The 20,615-nt window shown below is 41.3% G+C and overlaps 2 protein-coding genes across 2 annotated transcripts; one reads left to right on the top strand and one right to left on the bottom strand.

Annotated features, from left to right (window-relative positions):
* The first annotated feature begins 488 nt into the window (after positions 1 to 488).
* Positions 489 to 10,556, top strand: LOC108875895 (FAM20A golgi associated secretory pathway pseudokinase). Its single transcript, XM_018665085.2, is given in 12 exon segments — positions 489 to 1,859; positions 1,861 to 2,117; positions 3,566 to 3,759; positions 4,107 to 4,157; positions 5,491 to 5,569; positions 5,889 to 5,981; positions 7,515 to 7,630; positions 8,379 to 8,559; positions 9,037 to 9,146; positions 9,256 to 9,337; positions 9,424 to 9,483; positions 9,636 to 10,556. Coding segments are annotated over 12 exon segments (1,605 nt in total). The 5' UTR covers positions 489 to 1,748; the 3' UTR covers positions 9,907 to 10,556.
* Positions 10,557 to 11,963: 1,407 nt separating this feature from the next.
* LOC108875928 (cAMP-dependent protein kinase type I-alpha regulatory subunit) lies at positions 11,964 to 20,462 on the bottom strand. Its single transcript, XM_018665145.2, has 11 exons — positions 20,306 to 20,462; positions 18,463 to 18,678; positions 17,313 to 17,483; positions 17,069 to 17,160; positions 16,882 to 16,943; positions 16,732 to 16,778; positions 16,443 to 16,601; positions 16,265 to 16,325; positions 15,938 to 16,059; positions 14,762 to 14,843; positions 11,964 to 14,641 (listed from the first exon to the last, which is right to left on the bottom strand). The coding sequence occupies exons 2-11, from the start codon at positions 18,634 to 18,636 to the stop codon at positions 14,469 to 14,471; spliced, it is 1,143 nt and encodes a 380-aa protein (XP_018520661.1). The 5' UTR covers positions 18,637 to 18,678; positions 20,306 to 20,462; the 3' UTR covers positions 11,964 to 14,468.
* Between the last annotated feature and the right edge of the window lie 153 nt (positions 20,463 to 20,615).

The following is a 20,615-nucleotide window of genomic DNA, read 5'->3' as shown; positions in this document are numbered from 1 at the left end:
AGAAGCTCCTCTACAATCTGACGAGATGGCAGGTTAAAGCTTCCTTTCACTAATTTCCAACATCAGCAAAGGCTTCTCTCAGCCTGTTTTCTCTTCAGAGAGGGTAAAACACCCTGGAGAGCAACTCCCAGACATTGACGCGTAATTTTGTCAGAGTTCCCCACACACACACACACACACACACACACCCAAACAGACGACAGATGTTCCAAAATACCACAGTAACAACAGTGCAGATGCCGGCTGGGAAATGCCCTGTGAGATCCTCACTGCTTCACTATAAAGCTGCTTAGGGCTTTTAGAGCAGACACAGGCAACAAGCAGCGATCGTAATTCATACACTCTAAGTTTTCACAGGAATCAGAGACGGGGGTGGGGAGGGGGTAAAGAAAAGGTGGCCTGTGAGTGAGGGGAGGTGTTATATTTTCCCTGCGTGTTTCCTCATTTGAAGTTGTGCAAGAACTTGTTTTTTTCCCCAGCACTGCCTTTTCTGAACTTGTGTGTCTCTCTGTAGATCAGCATGACAGGGAGAAAAGTGAGGGATTCATGTGTGGGAACTGCAGCAGGAAGGAAAGTGCAGCTGGGAATTTTTGCCTGGAGCGAGACAGAGCGGAGGACTGTGGCAAAAAAGGCAGGGAGAGGGAAGGAAGAGGACGGAGAGAGAGAGGGAGAGAGAGAGAGATAGAAAATTGACGGAGGAGCAAAAGAAGATTTGAAGCAGGGATGAGATGAGGCATGGGATGGGAGGGAGGAGAGGAGGATTTGATGAGATGAAGAAGGAGTGAAAGTGGACTTTACTTAGCGAGGAGGAGCAGGGGAGGAGACGAGAAGATGACAGAGGGAAGGGAATCTGGTCTCCACGCCTTCTTGGGCGAGAAAAGAAGGGATGTCAAGGCAAGTCGCATACTCATACAGACTTAACGCACTTCTACACAAACACCTGTAAAGCTACACAGGCACGCTCGCAATCTTCCTGCCAGAAATCTGTGAGGAAAGCAGCCAGTTTACACACACACATGAATGAAAACTGGACTTGGACCTACAGTTGCACACACACACATGCATTGCATCAGAGTGGATTCACCAGCTGGACGTGATTTCATTCAGATCTGCTGTGATAAGAAGAAGTCTCCACCCCTTCCTGCTTCCAAGGACTTCTGCTTTAACCCTCTCAGAGTGTGTGTGTGTGTGAGAAAGAGTGTGTGTGTTTTCTTCAGCCTAATTGTGCGCACTCTCAATCCGCTAACATGTCTTTTGATGTTTGTGTACATACCTGCATAGACACACCCACAATGCACACTCACTCAGACATACACACACTCCCTCTCTCCGCTCTCTCTCTTTACACACACGCGTACTCTCTCGCTCTCTCGTCCTCGGAGCAGCAGGTCCCTGGAAGCAGCCAAACTGTCAGTGACTGTTACTAACACATGCTCGCTCGCAGCTCAGCTCTTTCTTCGGCTGCTGCCAAGGGAGGAGGAGAAGAAGAAGGAAGAAGAAGTAGTGAGGCTGGAAGGAACAGACTGAAACACACACACAGATAGAAAAAGGGAAAGAGGGAGACTTGGACCAACCTCTGGCTGCTTACCTCTCGCCTCTGCCTGGCTGACTGTGTGGGAGACTGGAAGCAGTCCTACAAGTGATGCCTCGCACACTCTGGAGCAGCACATAGTCTGGACTTTCTTCAGCTTTCCTCTGCTGTTTTTATTCCTCCACTCTTTCAACATTCTCCTCTCTCTGTTTCAATCATGAGGAGAGACCGTCTCTTCTTAGCCGCGACTCTCACAGCCATCTTCTCTGCCGACCTTTACTTCATTCTCCTGCCGAAGCTGCGGGGCATGGGACGAGGATCGAAGGCGGTTGTGCTCGTGTGGTCCCGACAACCTCACCCTCCCTGGGCAGGGGGGTCTCGCCACCCCACAGCTCTCCAACTGGACCTCTGCATCACCCCTGGTCGGTACTACAACTGCCCCCACGGATGGAGGCTCGAAGCTGGAGAGGCTGTTCGCTCATCCTCTGTACAACATCCAGACTCCGGCGCTGGGGCCAGAGGAAAGGCTGCTGCAGGCAGAGCAGCTGATGGAGTACTACAGGAGGAAGGTATCACGTTGGGAAAGGTCAGTTTTTTGTCATTTTTCAGGATTTATAAAAGAATCACATTCAGACGTTCAGACGTTGTTGATTTGAGCAGTGTGCCACTGATTTTGCAACATCTGTCAGCTAAATTTGACTTTATTGTTTGTCAGTGTTGCTCCACTTTATTGTGAAAGAGGAGCATGTTAAATTTGGCTGAAAAATCCCACTGTGAAAGCACGTGTCGAGGCTTGACTGTGGTCAAGAGGCAGGGTCAGTGACATGGCGGCCAAACCCACAAACACAAATCCATGCGCATAAACACACGGTTCACGATAACAAATGCCCACTCAGGCAGACATCAGGATGTGCAGACAGTTTTGTGCGTCATTAAAAGTCCGGTGTGGAGTGGGCTGGTGGCAGAAAACCCCTTCACAAACATGTCAGTCTTGAGAGCTTGCGTCTGGAGTGCTCTCTTTTAAGGTAAACAAGGATTTAAAACTGCTAAAGCTTATCTTAATCTGTGGGAGCCGTAGCTGTCTTGGCTTGTGAGGCCGTCTGTCTATCCCAACACAGTGCACTCCCTCTGAGAGATACAGATTTTGGGCTCTTATGGTGGAAAATAGGAAGAAATATGAGCAATGGATCTCCTCTCCTCTCTCTGTGCTGCTGTATAAATGTGCACAGAAACAATGGATAGCCCAGGGGCTTGTTTAACACTTGCAATATCTTGCAACAATATCTCAACACTGCAGCAAACACACCTAAAAAAAGCTTTATGACAGGGGCTCCTCAAATGAAACCAGTTTTATTTGCATTCTGAGAAAGAAACCGGTTCAGAGTTAATTTCCTGGTCAACACTCAAAGTAATTACCACTAAAGCACTCTCCATTTTTAAAATCTTCTATCCTGCTCTACACCCTGTGGTCTACACTTGTCCATTGTCCTGGTTACCCTGATCTGTCACTTCAGCTTGCTCTGTGACTGATGAGTTGGTAGGATGACCAATGAACAAACTCCTATTTATAACCCCTCGCTCCATTATCACAGTGTGTTATCCAGCCTGTGATGGTTTGTTTAAGTTGGGAGATGACCGTCCCACTCTGTGTGGTCAGCTCTGGCAATGCTGTGCCCCTCTTACCGCAGACTTATTTGTTTTCTCTCTCTCTGTCTGTCAGATTATTCTTGCTCCAACTTTAAGTATAGCAAAGTGGAGAGGAGAGGAAAGGAGAATTCAAATTTTGTCACAGCTGCTTTTAAAAACAATAGGGAGCCCACAAGATAATGAATACAATTTTATATGGGAATGAAGAATTGGCCCACAGGGGGAAATGCTCAAATAAAACAAGTCATAAACCAAGTGTGTATAATAAATTCAGTAAATGTGTATGACCATGTACTCTGCTGTCTTTTCAAAATAAAATACCGTTCACAAAGATGTTGTATAGAGAGGATAGTCATTTGTATTCAGTTACAACATCTCATTCCCCAGGCATATGAAACTCTACAGCGAGGCAGCGGCAGTCTCCAACATCACTGTGACCGAACATGAAGTGACCTTTGACCCCAATGCCAGCTGGGTGAAATTCCACCTGGGAATAAGCCGCTATGCTCTGTACTCCCGCGATGACCCTGCTATCCCACGACTGCTCAAGGACATGGAGAGCATGACGGTCGTCAGTGCAGGTGAGGGATGGATGGATGGGATTTACAACATCTGTACTGAGTGATGGTAACCACCTAGAAAGGATCCTCTTTGTCACATTATGTCACTATCTGTACCACTGTCACCTAAGTCAAAATTAAGGCTGTATTTACTATAAATATAATTATCTTTTTTTATATTTCATTATTTATTTTATATGTGTTGTTTATTAACATTTTTTTTTACACATTTTTATAGCACATTTTATTTTTACATTTGATAAGATGTACTATTTAACATGATACATCTAATTACGTGATTATTATTGATTATTTTAACATGATTAATGTGTGTTAAATTAACAACTCAGAACTTTTATGTCTTTCAGATTACACTCAAGATGAGAAGGCACTAAAAGGAGCATGTGACTGTACCCAAGGTATGGACAAGTTGCCACACATTTTTAAACTGTGAGACTTTCCGGGAGTTTGGGTTTTGATGATCTCTATCTCATATCTCATGTTGTGTAGCTCTACATTTTGTGCGCAGCATGTAACAGCTTGAGTGTTCGATTTCTGACTGGCCCTTTTGTTTCTTTTGTCTCCCTTTTCTGCTGTGCTTGCCGGTACCGTCAGACACACACAAACACACTGCTGCCTTTGTGATAGTGAGGATTTTGTTTTTCATTTGGCACCAAAATTCAGATTTGTCGTCCTGTATAAGACACTTGCTCTGGGGCAACAAAACACAGGCATTTGTTTGTGTGTTCAAAGGCAGAGCTCTTAATTAAATGTTTGATGCCTGCATGCACGGTTTCAGGCTTCAACCTACACACCACCCACCACCTACACTGCTATCTCCTACTGAACCTCTGAGCAGAATGCATGCTGCAAAATGTCTGGATGGATAATTGAAAGTTGCCGACAGCTACTTTTAGATGTTGCTGTAGCAAAAACTATAATAACAAGATTTGGTGTTTAATAGTGGATGGAGCAGAGATGTGGCCAGCTTTCGTAGAACTGATGGTGTTTAGCCTGCAGTGTACTTTTCCATGTAGAGATATACTTTCTCTCACACACCTCAGAATGGATGTGAAGTCAGTTATGTTGCATGTTTTTGTCCTGTCTGTGCCTCTCCAGCGTCCCTGCACAGTGAAGCGGCCAACTGCACAAACATCATTTACTGCCAAGAAGAAATGCGACAAAACAATCTGTCCCTCCTGTTTAAATTTAACCTTCACGAGACTCTCATTATTTCAGTCACCAAAGAGCGACGGTGTTTGGTGGCTACAAAGGCAATCTGGTCCCCTTTGATTCATTTCCACAGAAAAATAAAAGTAGAGATTGTAGACCCTGTATGATTGTTAACTATTAATACCCTGGAGCTTCACAGAGCGCTGCAGGAGGAGGCATGTGTGTGGTTAGTCTGGCTTGCTGCTGTGACATAATATACAGCCAGACAGAGAGAGAGCAAGAGAGAGAGGAACGCTAGTCGCCGAGAGACCAGGGCACAAGCTGTGTGACCAACCCCCAATTACTTTATCACAGGGAACAGGCAGATCTTGAACATGCTCCACGGTTTGAACTGGCCTCTGGTGCTGATGCTCAGTGTTTACTTCAAATTTTCAACATTCAAACAGTAAAAATAGAAGTCAGACAATTTCTACATATTATGAAGGAAATGTGTGAATAAACTTGCTCGATCTTCAATAATGTGTACCCAACATCACTGACCATCTGACGCTTCCCTCTCTTTCTGTCTCTTTATTATAGTGGTGAAGCCAAGTGGACATCACCTGAAACTGGCGCTGAAAATGCGTAACTTTGCCAAGGCCATGTTCAAACCGATGAGGTGAGGACTGAATCCACATTTGAACCATCTCTGTTTTTCATAAAACACCATCAAACTGTTTATGTTGGTGCCCGAATAGTGTAGCACGCCACCAAAGGTTTCTGTCCATGAAAATGTTACATTACGTTACATAATGTTATATTACAGTGGATCATCTCAGATCACGTTCTATGATAGTTTACGTCAGACCAAACCATCTAGTATCTGTTAAAATTACAGTATTTGTTATGTTGATTATATACTGCTGACTGCTGACTATTATAACTGACAGCTTGATCATTGTGTTTGTCTTGACTGTGTATGTGTGTGTGTGTGTCAGGCAGCAGAGGGATGAGGAGACTCCAGAGGACTTCTTCTACTTTGTTGACTTCCAGAGACACAATGCAGAGATCGCTGCCTTTCACCTGGACAGGTGCAGCCTCATTATCATTTAATTGTTTTTCCTGTTTAACTGCCATCTCTGTTACACTCTGTTTATTTTTGGCATCTTCTCAGTGAATTTATACAGCTGCGTTGCCCTGGGAGTAATTTTAGTTTTGGTTGCACATCTGACATTTTATTGGTCCCAGTTTATGGTTCTAGTGCGTACTGAAGCTCTACAAATGGTTTTTGTTGAGCTCTTTATTTTAAAGGGACAACCCATGTAAATTTAAAACTAGAATAATCTAACTCTTGAATCATAACTATTTTAGCCATGCTAGCCACATGGTTCTCTCCAAAATATCTCAACAACTACCAGATGGACTGAAATTTTGTAGAGACATTAATGGTTCATACAGGATGAATCGTTCTGACTCTGGGGATCTCCTGACTTTTCTGCTATAACCACTATGAAGTTGACATTTCTTGTTTTGAATGAAATATCTCAACAACTACTGGCTGGATTACCATGCTAACTGGTTCATGATCCCCACATGATGAATTGTTCTAACTTTACTTTTCATCTAGAGCTGACTAATAATGACATTAGATTTTAATCTTGAAGATACTGTGGCATGGCTGTGATGTTGTAATATATATACTGTATTTTTCCTGTTGCCAACAAATAAATCACCCAGCCTCCACAAAGATTTCAACAAGTTTGCTCAACCCAGAATTTCCCAACTTGCTGATTAGTATAAACCACTGTCTAGGGACACACACAGAAGCACACACACACACTGTTCATCTTCGTGTAATTGCTCATTAGATGAGGTGAAGTGATTCACTCTCAAATACAGTCATCTGTGCTAGACAGTGTCATTAAGAAGCCACACACACACAATAATAAGTCATCGCTTCACCACACAAGACAGAAAACAACAAGGAGTGCCACGTCAACAACTCATTCACTGTAATTCCACCCAAACTGTTATTGTCATTCTGTACATCTGCTCAGATTTAAATATCTATTAGTCTTTTGAATGTAAGAATCATGAACAGTTTCTTTCACCAACCACAAACACGACAGGCAGATTTATTCTCTGCTCTCTCCTATTTATAATTTATGGTGGTGTGTTTTTAATCCGTAGCGGTGTGTCGTCTCTCTGGTGTCTGACTTGGCTGCCAGAAGCCCTTATCATTATCACTCACAATCAGCAGTTGGGGAATGCCGGAAATTTGAGAAACAGCAATTCAGCTTCACACACTGATTGTTGTTGATTACTGTTTGTGAGACATGGCTGAAATAGGGCCCTCGGGGAGGCATAAGCTCTTGACAGTACATATGAACACAGCCAGCTAAATTACACAGCTGGCAGAGACTGTCAATAGGGTACATTCATAGATAAGAATCAGTAAAAATGAACCATGGGCTTCTGAGAAATGAGGTATGGAGACAGAGATAAGACTACCATCATCTTCAGAAGGTTCGCGTTACATTTAGGTAAGCATGAACTGTGTGAACTGTAGACTTTTACTTACAATTGCAGTAGAGTTTTCTTCTGAATCTCATCCATGTCGTTAGGATCCTGGACTTCCGGAGGGTCCCACCGGTGGCTGGCAGGCTGGTAAACGTCACAGGAGAAGTCCTCCAGGTCACCCACAATGAAGACCTGCGAGCTGTCTTCTTCACCTCGCCAGGTAAAGCACTTTGTTGAACTGACAGCTACACCTTGGAGACAGTTAGCTTTGCTCAGCATAAAGACTGGACAAAAATCGTTGCAGTGATGTTCATTTATAACGATTATGTTGCTGAACAAAACGTGTGAGTATCGGAAATTTTTACTGGTCGCGGAGTTAATTTCCTGAAATCACCCAAACCAAACCAAACACTAACTTCCGGGTTGGCCGAGAAATACGTCATCCCGTCAATCCCCTTGTCAAGTCTGAAGTTTGTCGATTTGCCACTTTTTATGTATTTATTTTTAGCATGGATTAAACAAATGAGATATAACATGTTTATAAAATTTATTGGTGCTGTTAGGGAGATATTATTTGTTTTAGAAAAAGCCAGGCTAACCGTCTCACCGTTTCTAGTTTTTATGCTAGGCTAAGGTAACGGTCTCCTAGCAACAACCGTTAACTTCATATTTACCCTACATACATGAGCATGGTATCAATCTTCTTTTGTGCCAAACAATTAAGGACACTTTTTTTCATTCATAGCAAGGGTGACACTAATATCTGCCGCATATGTTCATATTTTACAAACAAAGCATATCTGTACAAACCTAAGCTGAGTTATTTTGATTCTGGTTTGATGGGGTTTTTTTTCTTGATATGGCATCCAGCTGTGGGGAAAGGCAGAGCTGATCAAAAAAGCATGTAATTGTATGTGAGCAGGAATCTCATTTTGTATTCCACCATTTTGCTCTGCTTCCCCAAACAGCGAACAACACGTGTTTCTTTGCCAAGTGCCTTTATGTGTGTAAGACGGAGTACGCGGTGTGTGGGAGCCCTGACCTGCTGGAGGGCTCGCTGTCTGCCTATCTGCCCGGCCTCAGCATCGCTCCCCGCATCTCCATCCCCAACCCCTGGATACGATCGTACACCTTCACCGGACGAGAAGAGTAAGACTCCTCTTTTGTTGCACGGTGCGAATTGAATGTCATATCCTTTACTGACTATTATGTTTGAGGAAGTTTTGTGGCCCCCAGCAAAATTATAAGTTCTATTTTTTTCTAAATAAAATAAAAGACTAGTATTCCCATAAATCCCATACTGCTGAATAAAATTGAATGTTTGTCTCTTTGTTCAAAGACTTAATGTTTTTTATCCTGTCTTTCTTTGTTACACAATCCACTATTTTTGAAACCTTTAAAGTCAATTTGTACCAGATGAATGCAACCTCTTCCTGTTTGGTGCAATAAATCAGCTAAGCAGGTTTCTCATTAACTCCACCTCAGTGACAGTGGTACACACACAATATAAAATGCAGTATAGAGACTACCTTATGTTTAATGTCTCAGAGACAAAATTTACCTGGCAGGGACGTTTAAATGTGTTAAATGTGTATTATATGAAGAACATTTGCTCTTTTTTTAAAGGTGGGAAGTGAATCCGTTCTACTGTGACACCATAAAGCAGCTGTACCCATATAACTCCGGCAACAGGCTACTCAACATCATAGACATGTCCATCTTCGACTTCCTTACAGGTATTTTATTCCATATTATCCACATTATTCCTACATTATCTACTCTTCATATAACCAGTAGACCTTCCACTATCAGAATACATCCAGAACTTATGACCCTTTATTGCAGGCAACATGGACAGACACCACTATGAGATTTTTACCAAGTTTGGAGATGAAGGATTCCTTCTCCACCTGGACAATGCCAGAGGGTGAGAAGAAAACAGTGTTGAGCAGTAAATTGTTGTAAAATTACGTTTTATAGCAGGCTTCATGTGGCGTAACATCCTGTGTTCAGGTTTGGGAAGCACTCTCAAGATGAGATGTCCATTCTGGCTCCTCTATCTCAGTGCTGCATGTAAGTATGATGTAGTCTAGTACAGCAGAACCAGCTTTTCTCTCGTGGATTTACATTTTAGGGGTTTTACATCACATAGACACAAGTGTCTTGGGATCATTTACTCACAAAATGTCTGTTTAAGTTTTTACATCAATCCTTTCCCTCCTCAGGATAAAGCGCTCCACACTACTGCGTCTCCAGCTCCTGGGCCGACAAGAGTTCAGGCTGAGCGATGTGATGAGGGAGTCCCTGGAGGGAGACCCCTTGCAGCCGATCCTGACGGAGCCCCACCTCTTAGCGCTGGACCGCCGGTTGCAGAAGGTCCTCCGAGTGGTCCAGCGCTGTGTCCGGAGACTGGGCGAGGATGAGGTGATCACCAAGGACTTTGCTAAATCCACAGGGAGACCGCAGACCGCCACAGAGGCGAAGAAGACCAGGTAACAGAGGATGAGGGGCTCGTTCCTTTCTCCTTTTCACGCGCCACAAAGGACTTCGCTGTGAAGCGCAGTCACCTCGTGAGCAAATGAGGCTCAGATGGTTTCATTTTAAGGAACAATCCATGAATGGAAGACGCTGTGGAAATCTCATTGTGGTGGTTCAGAACGGGAATCACTGCAGGCCTCAAATTCCTATCACAGGGGGAGCCGTACCTTTATTTCCTTTTGTTTCTCTCATGGTCATAAATTCCCACTTTTATGACAGGGCTCTCCTTTTTCATGTACACCATGTGCACATAGGTCAGGGTGGTTAGAGGGTTTATTTTAGGGGACAAGTGGAAGACCAACTTCGGCAAAGCTGTGTCAGTGACTATAGAAGATTTCATTTTCACATGAAGCCATAAGAGCGCTTTCACTGTCATGCGAGAGCTGTGATGCACTGGATCAGCTAGTTAACGCTGGTGAATATTATGACTGTGGAAAGAAAGATTTGTGTCTCGTCCATGTGATGTTCTAATTAGAAAATAAAGTTATTTTATGTGATGACAATGCAAGTTTGAAGAAAAGTTATCACCTGTGAGGAACAGTGTAAGTTGGTGTGTGTGTTTGAGAGAGAAAAGTTCTACCTATTAAACAGTCATTAAGTTTACTCCACCCAATTTTCCAGACTTGTAATCCTTCTCTGTTTCATCAGAGTGTTTAAACAGCTTTACGACATCACTGTCAACTAAAACAGACTGAGACAGAGAAACCTAAAGTTATATCACACCACTAAAATAATTTTGAACAGAGCCGACTTTTTCTTTTTAATAAATCTGTGAGTGTTTTCCTCTTTGAACATGTCTGAACTTTAGCGCTTTGTTCTCTTTGTTCTTATCCCACAGTCCTGATACATTCCAGGATCTGAGTTTTGATGTGTGAGATGAATAACTGTGAGTATTTTTAAGAGATCTTAGGAGTTGCTGGATCCTGCCAAATAAAGTCAGACGTCAGCCTGACAACACAGGCAGGGGGAGGCTGATAAGCATCCATATCATAAAACATGCTCTCAAGCACAGGTAAATCCCCTGATACTACAGCATTCATACAGTATATCTTCACTAAAACCTAGCAACAGGAATAAACATTTTAAAACCCTGTCAAAATATAAAGGATGACCGATGATGAAATGAAGGAACACAGTGAACTTTTCCAAAGTCCAAATAACTACGAGCAACAATGTTAACGCAGCAATGTTGGTGCTTTCCAGAGCCAAGAACAATTGTTAATAATCAAGTTTAAGTTCAAGTTTTGCTCATTATTTCGAAAATATCACTGCACGGAAAAATGACCTAAGATGTCTGAAGTCATAAAAATCATCTTAAAGGAAAAACTGAGAGATACGGTATCATTAACCAGACAAAGTGTGTTTAAAATAATGGTTACAAGAGAAGCTGTGTATTTAAAATTCAGGTATAGATCAGAATATAAAGGACTGTTACAGCTTTTGTGCAAGAATGAATGAATACCAGTGATTGTCAAGCTTTTATGTACTTTGGGCATCATTATGTTTCCCCCTGGTGGACAGATTTCATATAGCATCTTGGAACACAGACTTTCTCATCCTCAGAGTCAGTCTAATCAGTTTTTCTCTCTCTATCCCAAGTAATGGTGAAAACAGAACTAATTGAGTCACAGAAAAGTAATCTGCAACTATACTGACTAAAAAAATTCTCCTGTTTTCTTACTGTCCTTTCCTCTGTTTTGTATAATTACAACAAAATATCTTTTGGACTTGGATTGTTGGTCTGACAAAACAAGACATGAAGATGTCACCCTGGACTCAAGGAAACTAGAATGGAATTTTCTCACTATTTTCAGACTTTTTATAGCTCAAACAATAAATAGGTGATCAGCAGATTAATCGATAATCCAAATAATTGTTGGAAGTTGTAGGTGGTTTGTCCTCCTAACAAATTCCACATTATTTAAAGCAGTTTCATTTTAAAAAGCAGTGATATAAAAGTCAAAAAGTGCAACACAAGTCTTAAAAATAAGAACCAAGCCAGAGACAAAGCGGAATCATTTTTACTTTTTTATTGCTTAAACTGCCATCTGGAACAATCTATACCAAAAGGATAAACATCTTTGCACATACAGGAGGTCAAACTGAATACAGGGTAGAATAGAAAAAGAATGGTCCTCTGATCGCCTGCAGCTCTCTCGCGCTACAGGTCTAACAAACTCACTGAAGGTCGGGCTAGCAGGAGTGACCGACTACTACTGTAAAGCCCAGGTTAGGTAAGCTAAGGCAAACCGGGACGATTGCAGTGTGGCTAAAAACATTTTGGAATAAAACCGATGATGCTGCTATTTACACAAAAACAATATTTTTTCAACAAAGGAGAATCAAACCCTCGCCCCTAACGGAGTCATTTCCTGTGGATCGGGATAAACAAGGATGTGTTGCCCATGGACACAAATCCACATGTAACCACATCCACAAGGATAACCTGAGGGTTAGGGGGGAACAGATGAGGATGCTCAATTTAACTGTAAAGAAAAAAAAAATAACACTCATGTCCAATAACAAAAACTTTCATCGCTAACCTGACTACCCTGCAATCGGCACCAAAATCAAATCTTTTTCGACAGACAAACATACATCTCAATTCTAAGCGCGTACAAGTGCTTCGAACTGAGACGAAACAGAAACAGAAACGTGACTGGGTCGTTTCTGGTAACAGACAGTGAGGCAGGAATGAAGAGTTAAGCCTATAATCCATAAGTCAACATTATGTGATTTGGTAAAGATCTTTTTTTTTTTTTTTAAATAAAAAGACAGACTTAACATTTTATGCCATCTAAATAGTCATGATGCAGTTAAGCTAGGGAGTAACAAACCAAATATTTGACATAGGTCCTGCTTCTGCACGCAGCTGCAGGGAAAGGTATTTTTTTCTTTTTTTTTTTGTTTTTTTTTTTTTTTTTAAATTCACGCTTCCATTCATACCGGATCACTGGATGCCTAAAACATCATGCCAAGTAAGCATAGAGAACAGATCACAAGCTACTCTGATGAGAAGACAGCCACCTTTTCAAATAGGCAATAAGCAATGACACTAGTTTTAAATAAATATCTGCTCACTCTGCCTGTCAGCTCACCTGTGATGCTGCGATACATAAATACTTCAGATGTCCTGAAAATCCATAAACCATCTCCTTTGTTTTTTTCATGTTTGTTTATTTCAAGACTTCACTTCAATAAACCTGTAATTACCCTTTTGATCTATTTTAAAAAGTTTTAACCCATGACGTTTTACACAATACAATTACATACTGTTTTGTCAGTTGACAAGAAGAAGCATTTATTTACTTTGTGGCACTGGACACCTAAAATAGAATTTATGGAAAAATAAGTGTTTACAAAAGACAGTTAAACATATTTTTTTAAGATCACCATCACTCCAAACCATAAGTTTATCATTTAGTCAATGATAATAATAGAACTATGATCGTTTTAACTATACTATGATAACATTTTGATTACAAACCATAGCAGAAGAGTGACCAAGTTATTTGGTATATACTAAAAAAATTGAATACTGAAATACACTTAATACTCTTGTTTTTTTTCCTTTCTTTTTTTTTTCCTCAGAGTAGTCAAGGCAGTTCTTGTATGGTCATTCTACCAATTAAGAGGACAATAAGGGTAATAAACTACTTCCTGTTTGGAGCTCCAAATAGTCAGGGAACAGAACACGCACTGCATTTCCACGGCTATGCGTCGTTGCGTTGTAACAAGAATCAACATTTGGCACTAGCCTGGTAGCTGCACAATTAAATCAAAACCTTAAGTTGCACAAGCTCTCTCAAACTAAGCAAAATCATCACCGTCTTGTCATACCGATCGAAAGGGAACCAAAAAATAACAAATGGAGCATCATATCGCAGCCGCAACCTAAAAACTAAAGATGAAGCAGTCATATTCTTCCTGCCTTCTACAGTTTCTAGGTCCTGCTCTACACTGTTTATCTAATCAGGCTAACTGATGTCAAAAAGGAAACTCTTAAAACGGGGAAGAAGCAGTCCTCTCTTCACTTCAATCTACAACATAAATCTGTAACAAATTCACCAAAAGCGCCATGTAAAGTTTGATTGTCCTGTCTCATCAGTCTGAGACCCAAATGTCTTTCAGATCTCCTAACAATCCTGTTCTGAGTTTAAGTCAAAAAAAAAAAAACAAAACAAAAAAAAAAAAAAAACAGCATAACCAGCAAATACATATATAACTTAGGTAATGTGATGTAACTGTGCCTACAAGGTAGCGTACAGCAGCTGGTACAAGCGCTGGTGAATGGCTAAAAGTCACCTATGCGTGACAGGTGGTAACAACAAAATGATCTGTGTGTGTGTGTGTAAAACAAAGAGGGGGGGGAGAAGAAAGAAAAGCAAACAGAAAGAAGAAAGTGACAAAAAACTAAATTGCATTGGTGGACCCTGGGTCTAAAAGGGGAGAAGGAGGGGAAAGGGTGGAGGGTGGAGGGTGGAGGGGAAGGTGGAGGAGAGACGCCCCCCCCCCCCCCTTCAGACAGACAGCGAGACAAAGCTGTTGTACTGTTGGATGTTACGTTTGAGAATGTCCGAACAGGGACCCAGGACGCGCTCGAAGCGGGGCCGGTCGAGCTTGACGCACTTCAGGGGGCCACGGGCGACCACGGTGGCAGCGCGGGGACGGTTCATCAACAGAGCAATCTCACCTGGAGGGCACGGAGAAACAAACGGTTGAAAATCTTAAAAAAACGTACAAACAGTTTTCCTGAAGACACTAATTGACTAAATGAGATAAAAGACTGCTGTGATCATGTTTTAATTCTTACCAAAGTAGTCAGATGGTCCTAATCTCCCCACCTCCACAAACTCTTCGTTCTCTGAGCGTCGCTGCAACACAGCTGCAGAACCCTGAAAAACACACACACTCATCAGTCTGGCTGCACCATCTTCACATGCATTTTTTTAACTGAGAAGAATAATTGAAATGCATCAAATATGGAAAAATGGATTCTGAAATGATTTGTAACCCTTTCAAATAACTGAGTTACAAGTTAATTAATCATCCATTGAGCAATAACTAATCATATAAACTCTGAATAAGCTGAGAGCAACAGCCATCCTGACACTGAATTATACATTAGTTACACATTACTTAAACATGTGTTTTGTAATGTTTATGATTAAGCTGAGGGGTCCTGAGTCATCACATTCAAATGACATATTAAAAAAATTCAGTCATTTTAACAAATAAAAACACAAAAATAACAATGAGCTGAACTGAAGAAGCTTTGATGCAAAAGAAGTAATACAGATATTATAATTACATTAAATTATCTCATGCATATAGGTTCTGTCACAATACTTGTGTCATCAGTTTAATACCAGATCAGATAAAATCCATGTTGTTTCTTTGATCAAGTTAGGGCCACAACTAACAACTATTTTCATGATCGATTAATCTGCCAATTGTTGTCATGATTGATCGATGTGTCAACAAACACACATCAAAATTTCCTATAGTCAAAGGTCACATCTTCAGATTGCTTCATTTGTCTCACCAACTGTCCAAAACCCCAAAACTTTACTTTATTTAAACAATTTATCAATCATAAAAATAGTGGCTGATTAATTATCCATCGACTGACTAATCAATTAATCAACTAAGTTATTATCATATTATCATTTCAGCTCAAGATGAAATGAGTAGTTAAAAAAAACATTTTTCCGTCACCAGCAGAGGGCGTGTTTGTGTGTGTGAAGAAAACATGGACTGAAATACTGAAAACATTAAACAGCGTTAAATCACAAGTGGATCCAACACCTACTGAAGTGTTTGATAGAACTGGGCCAACAGTTAAATACAGAACTGATTAAATAAAAACAACTGACAATGACAGATGACCTGATCACACAAATGAACTGAACTAAAACAACTTACTACGTCATCTGTTCAGAGGACTTAAAGTTTCAAACTAGCCAAGAGTTAGTAATAAAGTGTCTACCTCTAAGATGATGAAGAACTCGTCTCCGGGCTCTCCCTGCACGACAATCTTCTGTCCGTCCTCGAACTGGACGGGCTCCAAGGCATCGGCGACTGTCAGACGCTCCCATTTGTCAAGAGACTCTGAGGAGGGAGAACACAAAAAGAAAAGTTCTCAGCTGAAATGACGAACAAAGCTGGAAAAAAAAAATTGCATTTGAAAGTTATTGGTTTTGTTTTGAGGTGAGATATTTTTATACGCTCTTTCAGGTTATTTTAATCTCAGCACCAAACATAAGTAATATGCTTCTTCTATTTTTACGTTTGGTTAAAAAAAAAAAAAACCCACCTAAAATGGACACTTTCCTGAGGAATTCCTCATACATCTTCCTCTTTCTCAAAGTGCTTCCCTAAAGAGAAAAATATTTGTATTAGAGTAAAAACAAAAAGAATAGTTCACAACCAAGATTCATCAGCAATGGTCTTCCTTTGCATCACAAACCCGCAGGCACAATATGCCTCCTCACCATGAGTATTCTCCTGTAGCTGTCTCTGTCGATGCCCCACAGCTTGACGTTGGTCTTAGCTCTGACTGTGGCCGCCCTCGGAGTGCCGTAGATCAGGGCCAACTCTCCAAAGCTGCCTCCCTCTCCGATGCTGGTCACCCATTCATTGTTCACATAGACCTGTCAGATTAGCAGGATAGATTGGAGCAGTGACAAAACCACAAATGAAAAAAGGAACAGCTAAAAACTTCACAGTATTTTTGTTGGTAGTTAAACATGTTTCTATCCACACTGAGAATCAGATACTCACATCCATTTCCCCTTGGTCGATAACATAGAAATTGTCGCCTTCGTCACCTGAATGTACATAACAACAGTATTGACGTCACAGTCACACAACGTTGTGCTTAAATTTGTAGCAATTTCTGCTCAACTTAATACCGATAAGATGTAACCCTACCTTGCAGAATAACCGTCTCCCCAGCGATGTAGGTGACTGGAAACATTGCATCGAATATGTCACTGGAAAGAAAAAGATTTGTGAGTTGATCAGCTGAACACAGTTAAACTATACCCAAACTTCCTCAATGAAACCTAAAAAAAACAAAACAAAAAAAACAAAAAAACAAATCCAGTTTCACAGGTACCTCCTCTCATTGTCATCCAGGTGTGAGAAGAGCACATTCTTTTCAATAGCTTTAGCCAAGGCTGCCATCGTCTTGTAGTCTTTTGGAATGACCTTAGAAAATAGCACACGTTATGTGTCAATTTCAACCAAATGTACTGCAAGTAAGCTTATCACAACACTGATACGATCAGATTATTCATGTAGATATAAGTGTTGCGACATTTGTAGACTTCACAGCTGCCTGCTCATGTGCATATGTCTACCTTTCTGACATATGAGGCTGCATCCTCCTCTGTGTAAACCTCTGCACTGAAGGCTCCTCTCCGCCGGCGACCCTTTACCACAGGGTTCATAGGTGGAGACACCTCCTCATCGCGGGAGTCTGAACGGGAACTGCTGGCCTTCTGTTGGTTCTGAATCTGCTTGGCCTCCTCCTGGAAGGGAGGGAGGGGGATGGAGACGGTGAGGCGAAGGAGCAACGTCAGCCAACAAGGTTTTATAGCTGCTGCGGTTCATTCAAGTTAAGTCAAGGGTTATTTATAATGCAATGTGTAATTAAGTGCTACACAACGTGTATAAACACATAAAACACAACATAAGAAAACATAAAGGAAAACTAATAAAGACAAATTCACATCCACTCAAGTGATCAAATAAAATAACTGCTAAGAACTATGTAAACATGGAGTATTTCTAGCTAAGTTTCTCATTTTTTGACTTTGTATAGGTAATAACACACTCCAAGAGAATGTGATGGTTATGGACAGGTGAGTATCTAAAAAAAAAGAAAAAGAAAAAAAGAAGAAGGTGATAAACCATAAAAGATGCTTAAAACAAAAAAAAAAAAACTTTGTATAAAAGTGATTCTACATAGCACACAAGCTGTAGTTTCAGAAAAAAGTTTGTGACCAATTAATTGTAATAGCACTAAAACGTGAAATGTTTTGTTCCCTGTGTAAAAGTTGCAGAGTGAACAAATCAACATAAACAACTGGAAGAAACAAAAACAAAAAAACAATTGAGGCGACTGCGCCAAAATTTTAAGTGGTGTTAGCATGCTAGTTAGAGAGCTAATTAGCTTGATTTGAGTATATCACAAAATATTTTAGTTATTGCTATGTGACTCTTGCCATACTGCTGTACTAACATGATTAGCAAAAGTATTGCTAACAACATGCTAAATGACTGAGAAATTCATCTGTGACACCCATTGAGTTTAAATGACAAACTGATTTAATTAGGTTGTTTTTTTGCCTGAGAATACAAGGAAATATGGTGTAAATAAAAACAGTTTATGACAGAAAATATTAGCTGATGGAGAGAGGATATGATGCTTAGCTTTCACTGTGTAATGATTTGCTTTCTGTCCACTGACCAATAAGGACAAAAAAAAATCCAATAACACACACAAACCTTCTCCAGCCTCTCGAAGTACTCCCTGAGGAAGGCCATGGGCCTGTCTGGCCTGGAGGTGCACAGCTGGACAATGCAGTCCTTCAGCAGCTGTTGAATGTTGTGTTTCTGCACGTACTGCTCACACTCCCTAAGGCTCCGCTCCTCCTCGCTGCTCGTGCTTCCAGATGCCATGACGACAACCACAACCCTGCTCTGTGATCTCTAACCTTTGTACTGGAGAGAGTGGACAGCAATGGGGGGAGAAAGGAGCACAATTCAGATCATCGCTGTACGATAAGGATTCACTGGGTTACCAGAGAGCGATGCATAAGAAAAGTGACTGTGTGTCATGATGAGAGATGGACAGACAGAAAACGTGAGAATGTGAGAAAAATAGAGCCAGGGTGAGAAGGCAGAGAGAGATGGGGTGTTGTTTTGGCACTATGGAGCCTGAGTGCGTCTAAGTGTCAGGAGTGAAAACTGGTCATATGATGTGATCACACATATCCAACTACAGACAACAAACTAGGACAGGCACGCTGGCTGTGTTGGGTTTATTTACTCAAAACAATTTTTTTACCGGCCTGAATGAAGCCCTCTATCACAGAGAAAGTAACTAGCTATGGCTGAAACTGTATCATAGCTGAGGCCTAATTTTAGACGAATGGTGAAATGAAGGCCAGTGAATCAATCCACTGTGAAACAGACCAAACCATAAAAGCAAGTGCACTTTGCTTGAGGTTTCAACATTTCAGGCCACAATACTGTTGCTGAGCAAAACAGCCTGACAGATCCCAGATCATCTGATCAGCCTCTGTGATATCATCTGATATTATCTCAGGAAAGGCCTCTGAAGCCCTGCTGTACCCAACATGTGCATTTTATATGAATTAATGAGTGAACAACAAGTGCTGTGGAGCAAACAGGACCAATCCATCCTGTCCGTGCAAGAGTATCATGCATGTGCATCAGTATAATAGGATTTGGATAATTTCTAATCTGACAAGGCCCAAGGGAGATTACTAGCCATGTTATCAAAGATGAGGCTGGCCCAGGGCTTTATGCAACTAACTTCAGTTGTGGTGGAAACTTGGCAAGCTTGCTTTAATCTAAACCTACCACAGGAATAACTAAGTGTTAAACGATACTGTTTTCAGACCAGGGAGTATAAATTAAGAACTAAGACTACAGGCAAGATCCAACAACAGGGCTCTTAAGTATTATATAAGCAAGTCTTATTTAGTTCTAAATGTCCAAAGTAGTTAAAGTATACAATTAACATGTTAATTCTTTAATTCAGTTACTGAGCTGCAGCATCACCTCTGCTGTCTACTCAGAAGCGGGCTGTCAATTAAATTAGAGAAAACACTGCGATGAACAAATGACCTTGCTGAACAAGTGACAACGAACCATGTTGGAGGATGGATGATAAAACGCATCTAATCGTGTATAAACTGAGTAAATGTTAACGGTTTTAGAGACAGTATGAAGCGAATGCCCTGTGTGTAACACCGTCTAGGTCAGGAAGGCTTCAAGAGGAGGCTGACGGCTGCAGCCAAGTAACTTACAGCAGGCAGACCAATGCTGAAATACTGTCTACCCTACACGAAAAATAATCGATAAACACCTAAATCGAATGATTAATAAATGTGTTCCACTTCTGCATAACTATCTTTGACCTACGTAACGTTAGAGAGTGTGTCTAGTTTGATGCCTAGCTGGCTAGCTCCGTGCAAAGGCAAAGCTCTCCTCCAATGACGCCATCTTGAGTTCTATCATAAACAAACGAGAGACGGAGGAAACAAATTTCACCTAACCAGAGGTCATATGTTCCACGATCTGAAAGAACCCAAATACTCACAAGAAACTGTAAAATCCTGCCGAGCCCTTCGGTAGCGACTCGGGATGGGTGATATTTTTCAAAGCGTACCGTTACCAGATCCTCCTCGCTTCGATTTTTTTCCCGAGCCCTGGACCGCTGCCCCACCGGATACGGCTGAGAACCAATCAACAGCCGTCACTGACGTCAATTCTCCTCGTTCTGACATGTGAGCCCGTAACCCCTGGCAACCTTAAAGGAGACTACACGGAAACCGTGACGTCAAGGAAATAGTTTAGAAATGAAGAAAAAAAATCGATTGTTATCTGATTACAAATCAGTCTGATTACAG

This window comes from Lates calcarifer, linkage group LG23 (genome assembly GCF_001640805.2).
Source record: "Lates calcarifer isolate ASB-BC8 linkage group LG23, TLL_Latcal_v3, whole genome shotgun sequence".
In the NCBI taxonomy this organism is placed as follows: Eukaryota; Metazoa; Chordata; class Actinopteri; family Centropomidae; genus Lates; species Lates calcarifer.
This window is presented reverse-complemented; position numbering and strand designations above follow the sequence as displayed.

Excerpts from the sequence above, each read along its gene's own strand:
- LOC108875928 (XM_018665145.2), bottom strand. The coding sequence starts at position 18,636 with ATGGCATCTGGAAGCACGAGCAGCGAGGAGGAGCGGAGCCTTAGGGAG. Across the intron at positions 16,326-16,442 it reads GCTACAGGAGAATACTCATG|GGAAGCACTTTGAGAAAGAG; the intron begins GTGAGGAGGCAT and ends TTTTCTCTTTAG. Across the intron at positions 16,060-16,264 it reads CAGGAAAGTGTCCATTTTAG|AGTCTCTTGACAAATGGGAG; the intron begins GTGGGTTTTTTT and ends CTCCCTCCTCAG.